The sequence below is a fragment of the Microchirus variegatus genome (genome assembly GCF_963457635.1).
Source record: "Microchirus variegatus genome assembly, chromosome: 1".
NCBI lineage: Eukaryota > Metazoa > Chordata > Actinopteri > Pleuronectiformes > Soleidae > Microchirus > Microchirus variegatus.
The window spans coordinates 925170-936131 of record NC_139802.1 but is presented as its reverse complement, the minus strand read 5'-3'; the positions used below and the strand labels follow the sequence as shown (position 1 = coordinate 936131).

Genomic DNA, 10962 nt, shown 5'->3' with positions numbered 1-10962 from the left:
GTTAGTTAGTGCACGCACGAATATGCACGAGACTAGAAAAAAAGATTATAATTTATTTCCAGATTTTTTTTTCCCTTCATTTGCATCTTGTTTCACAAGGTAAAATTCAAAAAAAAAAAGGAAAAAAAAGAATTAAAAATAAAAACTGCCTGCCATACCATGAAAATGTAAAAAAATAATACAAATAATATGTACTGTATATATATAATTATATCATTATCAACAAACAGACAACATTAATCATAATAATAACAATACTCATCATAAACGAAACATAACACTAAAATTGCTGGTCTCATGCATATAGAACACACCTCGAATACAAAAGAGGCGGTAATTACTAAAAATAGAACATAAAAGTTCCACCAGTTCAGAATAAGCGCCTATAGCTACATGCAATAACATAAAAGAGACTCATGTACACATTCTTTCTGGCAAAAGTATTTTTTACACAGACTGTACTTCACTATAGCTGCCCCCCATCTAATATACTGTACGGAGCACAATACAAAACAGAACTGGAGTTCAAGAACATTATGCAGGGAAGCACTGGAGGCTGGATCTTCATGAAGGTGCACATTTCCAACACTCTGCTCGTCCTTCTTTTGTTAATCCTTCACAAATCGTCTTCTTTTTCTAGAGCGTTGAGTTCCCTGTCCTTTGCTCCAGTCTTTATTCCTTTATTGAGTCCAGTGCTTTTGCTTTTGCTTTATTCATTTCATTTTGCGCACACGCACACGCACACACGCGCGCACACACACACGCGCGCGTTCCCTCAGTTTGTCTCCATGCTGCTCCTTGTTGTGCCCCTCCCTCACAGGGTCTTGTCACTCTCTTTCTTCAGGTGACTGAAAGGTCAAAGGTCAAAGGAGAAAACAGTGTCACAGGGTCATTTGAGATCAGAGCTAATGTTTGGGTTCAATGATTATTAGCATTTGACTATTATGCAGATGGTCCAACTCGACTTGGGACGATAAGAACATTTTTGTCATGATTATTGTGACAAAGATAATCGCAGATCGTGAAATAACTGTAAGAATATGCTTTAACTTGTTGTGCACAAACATTAACAGTCTTTGGTTCGTATTCATGGGCTTTCATGTTTCCTGAAAGCTTATGAGTGCAGAGGCTCCGGATGCACTAATGGTTGCCAAAAAATATCACTAAATATTGCCATGTTACACAGTTGTTATGTTACAAAAAACATGTTACTAAGAAACATCTGAAGTCTAAAACCTTAAAGGTGCCATATGTAAGAATGTGGCCAAAAACGGTTACTACATTCAAATTCAAAACACAGAGGTCTTTTAGGTTTCATTTTCTGACTTAACTGGCAACCCGTGGTTGCTCGGCAGCTGAGACTCTACTGACTGCAGTGATTGGTAGACGGCGGTAGGTGGCGCCACATGACGCCAAAACATGATTTCAAAACATTAACATGATTTGCAGTCTGCAAAATATATTTTTTTTATGCAAATATTTTGTCTGTAGGATTTTATGGCCAGTTGCTTTAGATTTATTACATAATGCACCTTTAAATGAGATTATTAAAAATTGTGAGATCCTGAAATGACCGGAAAGATGCAGGCTCCCCCTTGTGGCACTTCAAAATTAATCACTAGGACTGTATGTTGGTCAGCTTGACAGTACTTTCAGGTCAGTCATGTGAAATTCACCATGATCAACTTATTGCAATTGCTTTTTTTTACCACAATGTGTATGTTAATATCATATACTGTCCCATTCCCTAGTATAAATCCCCTTAGCAACAAGACTCACTGATACAGCTGCAAGTGTTCTAACCTCTATTCATGAACTATTATGGCGAGCTAGTTATACAATTATGAGAAGAATCTTCCGCCTGCACATACAAAATTGTCATCTGTGAATGTTTTCACTCGTGTCGATCGTGGAGTCAAGGTTGTCGTAACCAACGATGTTCAACAACGTCACATGTAAAGATAAGTTTGCTGTTTGTTAGATCAGATTTGATTGTGTTCAAGAGGCTTTTAATACATCTCAGTTTTCTTTACACTTTAAAACAGTTGTATCATTGATGAAGCTCACTCTTACCGTGCTGAGAAAACAAGTAGTCAGCCTATAGTTGGACATAGTTAGCCTATAGTAAGAATTGAGGTTTCAGTTTTTAGAGCCAGTGCATTACCGTTGAAATGGATTGGTTAATTATAAAACTGCAAATATTTAGAATGATAGATTCTCCGATGTCTATGTTTTTCCATTTGTATGGATTTTGGACTGACAAACATAAAAAGAAGTACATTTGTTATTATTTTACAGACAAAGAAATAGTTAATGTTAACAGTTACTACAGACACACTAAGCCCTCTCACCTGTAATACTCGTCCTGGGTGAGGGAGTGGTGGTGGTGGTGATGGATCCACTGTTGTTCCAGGGCCAGTCTCTGGATCTGCAGCTCTGCACTCTGGGCCTGCTGCATGGCCTGGAGCTGGTGGGCTGCTGACATGGGACCAGTGAGGGAGGACGGCTGGGGCAAGTCACGGAAAGGAGCGCCTGTCCCCCAGGAAAGGGAGCATGAGGGCACATCCAGGGACAAAAGAGGGCACAAAGAGAATCGTGGTCAGTCATCATTATCGTATTTTAAAAAACAAGTATCTTCATAAACTTTCTGCAGTTTGTACTTTTTAGAGATAAAAAATGAACGAGTACATGGACGAGGAGCCTTCTCCTCACCGAACAGCTGTTGGCGAAGCACCTCGCTGTCAGTGAGGGGGTGAGCCAGGATGGGGGTGCCGAGTGTGGCTCCTGGGTATGGGAGGCGTGTCAAAGGAGACCCCGACGTCAACGGGTCCATCAGGGGGTGAACCCCGCCCGCCGCTGGATGCCAATGATGTAATAGGAAATACAGGAAATATTTAATATGAGTCAAAGCACCAGCATGTATTAAAAATAAACTTATGATTGCTTATTAGTTAGCTAACATAAGTCAAACCAGACTATACACTACCATTCATAAATTTGGGGTCACTTAGAAATGTCCTTATTTTTGAAGGAAAGACACTTTTTCAATGAATATAACATTAAATTAATCAGAAACACACTCTATACATTGTTAATGTGGTAAACGACTATTCTAGCTGCAAACCTCTGGTTTTTAAGGGTTATGGTTAGGGTTGGAATATGTACAAAGGTGTATAGAGGTCCATTTCCAGTGTTCTAATGGTACATTGTGTTTGCTAATGGCGTTAGAAGACTATTGGATGATTAGAAAACCCTTGAAAACCCTTGTGCAATGATGTTAGCACAGCTGAAAACAGTTTTGCTGGTTCTTTGACGAAAGCACAGTTTGAAGGGCAAATTTATTATTTTGAATAAAAATCATTATTTCTCATCTTGTCAATGGCAATTGACTATATATTCTATTCAACTCTGTTGATGAATAAAAGTGTGACTTTTACTGGAAAACACAAAATTGCTACAATTGTACAGGTGACCCCAAACCTTTCAACGGTAGTGCATATTGTATAAGTCTATAACTGCTTTCATTTGAATTGTCAGTCCCATGAACCCAAGGTTGCTACAGGTAAATGTGTTTTCATACAGAAAAAAAGCTTAATACAATAGCCTTGTTCAATCTTTAGATTTGTTTGCCTATTAACATTTTATAATATCAGAAATCTTGACAGTAAAAAAATCTCATCTGACCACATGGTTTGAAAGGTTAGTCGATTCAGATTTCCTGTATGGATATGCAAATCAAATTTGATCACTTACAACTAACAGTGTGGACATTCTGCATGAAATGATGTGACTTGAGACTGCAGTCTGAACATTGCCTGATAGTGTCTATAGTCTGCAGTGTACATATCTCCAGTCTTCTCCTTTAAATCTTAAGTAAACAAATGTCTTCCAAGTGTCAAATCAAGTGTAAAATGTTCCCAGAGTAACAACATCTGTGTGATCTCAAGGTACCTGACAGTGACAATGACAGCATTGTTAGTAGCAGTGGGTACCTGTGTCTTGCTGGTGCAGGTGAAGATGTGAGTGGATGTGTGAATGCTGGTGATGATGAGGTGTCACATTTAGCATCTGAAGACGTCCCAGATTTTCTCCTCCACCTCCTCCGCCAGAGCCTCCTCCGCTTCCCCCTCCTCCTCCTCCTCCTCCTCCTCCTGCTCCTCCTCCTCCACCACTTCCTGCCCTTTCTCTCTCCCTCTCCCTCTCTCTGTCTCGGTCTCTTTCTCTGTCTCTCTCTCGCTCTCTGTCTCTGTCAAAGGGTGGCAAAGCTGCTCTGTCTCGCTCCCTTTCCCGCTCCCGCTCTCTTTCCCCGCTCCGGTCTCGCTCATAAGAGGCAGGTGAGCGGGTGGGAGTGGGGTAGGCTTCAGGGGGATCGGCCGGAGCAGACGCTGGTGGCAGATGAGAGGAGAGGGAGCTGGGAAAAGAAGAATGAGGGACTGGATGATGAAGTGAGGCGGCATTGGAGGTCGGTGGAGCAGCCGGAGGAGGAGCTGGAGGAGGAGCGGTAGGAGCTGCTGGGGCTGTGGGGGCAGTGGGTGGTGCAGATGATGGGTGAGAGGGGAGTGAGGGTGGGAGGAGAGATGGAGGGGGTGGATTGGACAGAGACTGAGGGGCAGGAGGGTTGGGGGGTCGTGTTACTGGGGCCAGGGATGGGTTCTGCAGGTGTGGAGGGCCAGGGGGAGCTGGGGGAGGGGGAGTACCATAGAGTGACACCTCATTAGATCCTCCTGAACCTCCTCCCAGGAGCAGAGAGTGTGCGTGCGCATGGGCATGCACATGGGCATGGGCATTGGCATTAGCATGTGCATGGGCGTGCGCATGGGCATGGGCGTGCGCATGGGCATGGGCGTGAGCGTGGGCATGAGCGTGGGCATGTGAATGTGAGTGAGCAAGAGCGAGAGCTGCAGTATCAGCCATGGTCACTGGCGGGTAAACCCGCTCGTCACTCTTAAATTCAAATCCTGGCTTCATTCGATCTCGATGCGCAGCTACTGCATGAGGGAAACCAACTCCTCCTAACCCTGCACCCCCAATCCCTCCAGGAATTGGACCTCCCATGCCTGGGTGGCCACCAATGCCTGGACCACCTTCAAGACTGCCACCATACAAAAAGCCCAAGATGGCTGCAGCTGTTGCTGCATCAGTGGGTAGGTGGTGTGGGTGGCCTAAGGCATGATTTTGGAACTGAGGAAGGAAGAATGACGGATGGACATGGGGATGGCCATGATGAACTTGTTGGTGGTGAGCCTGGGCTCGACTTGCTCCGAGAGGAGACATAGCGTGAGGGCGGGCGTACTCGCTCAGCGTTCTCAGTGCTGGGGTGTCTGGACCCAGGTATGGACCTCCTAAGCCTATTCCAAGGGCTCCCTGTGGACCTCCAACCACAGTTGGAGCCCCACCCATGGAAGGCAGGAGGATAGAGTGGGGGATTGAGTGAGAGAGGCCGGGGTGAAGATGGTGCGCTGGAGAAAGGTGAGCATGTGGATGTGGATGATGATGCTGGGGATGAGGAGGATGGGAGACAGGGTTGCCTGGGGAGGAAGAGGAAGGGTCTATCATGATAGAGGACGAGGAGGGAAAGAAGAGCGAGGAACCCTGGCGAACTCCAGCGGCGTTGACATCCTTCTGTTGCTGCAGAGACAATGGGAGTGGACAGTAAATTACATCTGCCCAGATTGTTACTCCCCTCCCAGCAAAGAGATCAATTATTTTACATCAAATCCATGAAATATGACATGCGACATAATGATCACACTCAAATGTGCTCACCTGTAGATGTCTGTCCAGTTCCCTCTCACGCTCACGTTCCCTTTCTCTTTCCCTCTCCTTTTCTCGGAGGTCTCTAGCCCGTTGTTCCACCTCCCTCCGAGCCCTTTCGATCATCTCGTTCCTCTTCTTCCACAGCTTGGAGCCATCCAACGGGACAAAGAGGACATCACTGCGAGCACAGGAGTTCCCACTTCCACGGTCAAGGACCTTGTGAAACCTAGAAACATCAAGTAGTACATCATTATTACAACCATCATGGGTCGTATCACCATCATAATAATGGTCATCACAGTCAGACAGTAATCTTCTGCCTATCTCAATTATGGTGATGATAATGTCTGTTTGACTTTACCGTGCTGACTGACTGGCGTGGATAGGGATGTCGACAGGTTTGGGTTCAGGAGACGGGCTTCTTAACATCGGTGGCGGGCTTTCATTCTCTTCCCTCTCTTCAATTGGTTCTTCCTTGATGACAGTTGTGGAAGGCAGGACTGAATCGGACTGTCCATCTCCACCGGGGAGTGAAGAACTGGAGGCAGGGGTCGAGACACTGTTGTTGTTGGCGGAGTTACTAAGAGGTGGAGGTCCTTTCAATGCATTTTGAGGGGAGAGTGTCTGTGATTGGGTACTGCCGCCACTCGCTGCACCAATGTTGCTATTGCTGTTGGCCATGTTATTGCCACCGTTGCCGTTAGAGTGGTATGTTCCACTGAATGGAGGGTGGCTGTTCAAAGTGCCATGGAAAGGGGAGGGGCGACATCCAGGTGAACAGCTGGATGACACGACTGGCATGTTGGGCGCAGAGGAGGAGCCAGGAGGAAAAGACGAGAAGCCTCCCATCTGATTGGTGGATGGGCTGGGTAAGGGAGAATGAGGTGTTGGAGGAGTCTGGTTGGAGGACTGGTAGTGTTGGGGACGTACACTGGGTGCCATAGCTGATGGGGGAGGCTGGGCGTGAGAGGTTTGAGGTGGGACTAGAGTAGGCTGAGGTGGTGGTGGTGGGGGATAAGGGGCATTTGGAGGGTGTACATGATGGCTGGAAGAGGAGGAAGGAGAAAGTGCAGGAGGTTGGTTTGGGCCTCCACGATTTTGGTACAAAGCAGACTCTCGGAGGTTTGAGTCTCTTTCTCTGTCCCTAGTTCCAGACTGATAGTGGGGGTGAGGTGTATGTGGGTGTTGGGTTCCACCAGGCCCTGAATACTCTCGCCCTAGGTTTGGAGTCACCCCAGGAGAGCTAAGGTACTCTCGGTTTGTGCCAGCCGAAGCAGGTGCTCCAGCGGAAAATTCTTTTCCACCAGTGGGAGTGTACTCTCTGTGGAAGTGCTCTGCTCCAGAAGAAGGGGTTTGAGCCTGATCAATGGGAGAGGGGAAATCTCGGTTGGATGAGTTTTGGGGATGTGGGTGAGGATGTAGAGGCAAAGAGGAATGAGGGGGGTGGCTGGGGTTGTTTTGGGGTGAGGCAGGTGGGTCTCGATTTAGCATGGGCGCGACAGGTAGCCCGCTAGTTGAACTTGGAGGATTTCCTTGGGAGATGGAGCTGTTGTTTGGGTTACTGCTGCCTATAACTTCTCTTGTCTGACCCCCAAACTCACCCCATCTACCCCCATCTTTGTCTCTGGGATGCCCCCCTCCAGCTCCATTGGGGCCAAAGTCTCTATTCTGATTTTGGTTTGGAAGAGGAAACTCTCTTCCTCCTTCACGTTCTCTCTCCCTGTCTCTGAAAGCTGGACCAAAGTCTCTTCTTTCAGGACCTAAGTTAGGTCCTTCTCTGCCAGAACTTTGGAACTCCCGGTTCTGACCCACTGACACACCCCCAAACTCCCTTCCTTGGATGTTGTTGGGCCCACCCACTCCACCACACACACTATTACTGCTACCCCCACTACTGTTGTTGCTGTTGTTGCCAATGGGAGCAGAGAACTCCCTGTTCATCTCCCTCCCCCCACACTCCCCCCTCACTCCCCTCTCCCTCTCTCCTGCAGTCCCCCTCTCTCTGTCCCCTCCCCCTCCAGCGTACCTGGGAAGGTACTCCCTGTGAGGGTGAGGATGAGGATGGGGGAGGTAAGAGGGATGGGAGGAGGAGTGGCGAGAGGATGGAGGATTGTAAACAGAGGGAAGTTGCTGCTGCTGCACCGGGGGCTGGTGGTGTGGTTGGTGTGGATGGTGGTTGCTAGGGTAACGGGTGTAGCCCCAGTTCCCCTGGCAACCAGTTGCTGTGCCGCCCTGCCAGCCGGTGGAGCTATAGTGGTGAGGGTTGGTGGAGGTCTGGGTCTGATGCTGGGACTGTGGCTGAGGGCCGGTCTGTGGTAGCAGTGAAGGAGGAGTGGACTGAGCCTTGTCCAAGAGTTTGTCTGCTTTTTCTATCTTAACCTCAGCAGACAGGTTTTGTCCCCCAAGCTCTAACGGCTTCAGAGCAGGTGGAGGTGGCAGAGGAGGAGGCAAGGAGTGTGGAATGTTGGGGCTATTATGGGAGAAATCTCCTCCCGAGATAGTCGCCTTGGTCACACACTGTGCGCTGGCTTTGGAATTCATTCGGTTGCCGCTAAGACCGCCATCGACGCCCGCTGCTCCACCATATTCAACTTTACACATCAATTTGGAGTCCAGAGAGAAATAGGACTTTCTCCCACTATTGCTGTCATTTGACGAATCCCCTGCTCCGCGAAGGGAGGGAGTGAGACCAGAGGAAGAACATGGAGTAGAGGGGGACTTAAGAGAGGGACAGTCTTCAATTCTTGCATCCAGATCTCTCTTTTCTCCATCTCCACAGGAGTCCTCCCCTCTCCCCTCTCGTAGTGCTCTTCTGTCCTCTACGCCCACCTTCCCTGCACCTCCTTCCTTGCCTTTCTCTCGTTCTCTCTCTCCTTGCTTTGGTGAGTCCGGGCCGTCGGAATCAGAGTCGAGGCTACCGAGAGGGGAAGCAGAGAGACTCGGGGACGAGGAGCGATTGTCTTGGTCTATGTCCCTCCCACTGCTCAGACTGCTGCTGCTGTTGGCCAGGCTCCCTACTACTGAACTCCTGCTGCCCTGGGATTGGCCGTCTTCATTGTCACTCTCACGGGACTGGCTGGCAACCGAGGTTGGAGGCGGGACAGTAGAAGGAGTCGAGTTGTCAGTCGAGTGTGTTGACGCTGGAGGGTTTGGAGTAGAGACTGAATCCTAACAAGAAAAGATCATGTGTGGATGAGGTCAAATTGGACATTTTTTCAGAGCATAGTTCTACTTTGTGTGTGTGTAGAAGCAAAAATACATATCTTCTGAGTGATATAGCTGAATCAAAGCTTTACAGCCGGACTTTACGTAACAGGTTGATGAAATGTAAGACAAACCTGAACTTTCTGCCTCTTTGGAGGAGACACAAGTTCCTCCCCCTCACTCTCTGATGAATCATGCCCTTGTGATCTGCGACTGAAGCGATTTCCAGCCAATTCCTCAACAGCACCTCTTTGCTAAAACAACACAAGACTTAAGATTCAGTGGTGATGCTTTTGAATAGCTAATAGGTCTATGTCTGTTTTTAGAACAAGGCCACACTTTCACACTCACATGCATTCATGCACACACACACACACACACATAGGCAAACACACACATGTAAAGCACCAGTGTCAAACTTGAAACAGCAAAGATTTGAAAGCAGTAAGACATAAACCACAATACCGAACAATACTGACACTGCAAAGGTGTGTAGCAATCATGATGACTCATAGTCTGACAGCACACAGAAAATTCAATACACAGAGACAGTTCTTTATTGGTAATGACCCTCATACTCGCATGCACACACATAAACTTAAGTTGAAGACGACAGGAGAGAATAAGAGACAAAAGAGTGAGGCTCTAACCGTCTGACGATCATTGCGTTCAGGGCGAGTGGGGCTGGGGTGCGGGCGTCTACCCCTTCTCTCCTCGCTTGCCCCCCGCCGTCGCCCACTGCGCATAGGCATCTGCAAAGCCCAGGAAAATGTGTAAGAGAGAGGTGTCGATTGAAAAGGAAGGCATAGAAGACAAAAGAAGGTTTGCACGAATCAACGGCAAGAATAAAATAAGATTGAAAAAGACAAGACAGGATGGTGGAAATAAGAACAAGGTAAGAAGACAAAACCACAGTACCACATCGGTCGAGGTACCACGATACGATATTATCACAATATACTATTATATTTGCGAAATCATATATTGCGATACACTCACACAACAGTGCTCGTGAGCACTTGGCACCGTCTAGTGGACTGAAAAAACGATTAATATTTTTTATGCTAATCAACACATAGTTTTAAGGTGCCATATGTAAGAATGTGGCCAACAACGGTTACTACATTCAAATTCAAAATACTGAGGTCTGTTTCGTTTTTTGACGTAACTGGCAACCCGTGGTTGCTCGGCAGCTGAGACTCTACTAAATGCAATGACTGGTAGACAGCGGTAGGTGGCGCCACATGCCAAAACATGATTTCAAAACATAAACATGATTTGCAGTCTGCAAAATATTTTTTTTAATGCAAATATTTTGTCTGTACTGTTGTTGTTGGTGAGTTCAGTTTGTTATATGAACATTATTCCTGAGTCTCTGTGACATATTAGGAGGATTTTATGATTTATTACATACTGCACCTTTAACGATTAAACGAAGCAACAGTTGATAAAATGTGATGCCTGCTGTCTTAAAAGCGATATTATATCAACACGCAAAATATTGTGATGTATCAATCCCCCCCCCCACCCCTAGAACAACATAAACATGCAATATACCTTTTTTTAAACCACAATACAACATAAACATTGAAAATGCCTTTTAAAGGGAAAAACAAAACAACCCTGCAGTACTACATAAACATGGAATATGCCTTTTTTTTTTAAAGTAGTAGTAGCAGTAGTACATCTACCAGCCAAGTACACAAGTTACTCCTTAGTCACCCCTGTTGTTATGACACATTGAACTAATTATGATGTAGTCATACTCCCTCGTGTACTACACACAAAAACAAATTAGGCAGGTACTAAATCCCTGACATCAGTGGCCTCAAGAATAAAAAAAAAGAATAAAAGAAATTAGACCTTGTGCATACCGATTCTTTGTGTGTCCTTGTTTTCATTTTTTCTTCTTTATAACGTCCATTTTACAACACAAGCCATTGCAGGGACTGAACCGGTTCCTGTTGCTTAATGACTGGATTGTTTGTTGAGAGAGCGACC

The 10962-nt window shown here is 46.4% G+C and overlaps 1 protein-coding gene across 1 annotated transcript; it reads right to left on the bottom strand.

The window, feature by feature from the left end:
- Positions 1-263: 263 nt before the first annotated feature.
- atn1 (atrophin 1) lies at positions 264-10962 on the bottom strand. Its single transcript, XM_083893452.1, has 9 exons — positions 10836-10962; positions 9612-9713; positions 9096-9215; positions 6119-8925; positions 5767-5983; positions 3993-5628; positions 2689-2856; positions 2352-2532; positions 264-848 (listed from the first exon to the last, which is right to left on the bottom strand). Exons 1-9 carry the CDS (start codon positions 10860-10862, stop codon positions 815-817), a joined length of 5292 nt encoding a protein of 1763 aa, XP_083749578.1. The 5' UTR covers positions 10863-10962; the 3' UTR covers positions 264-814.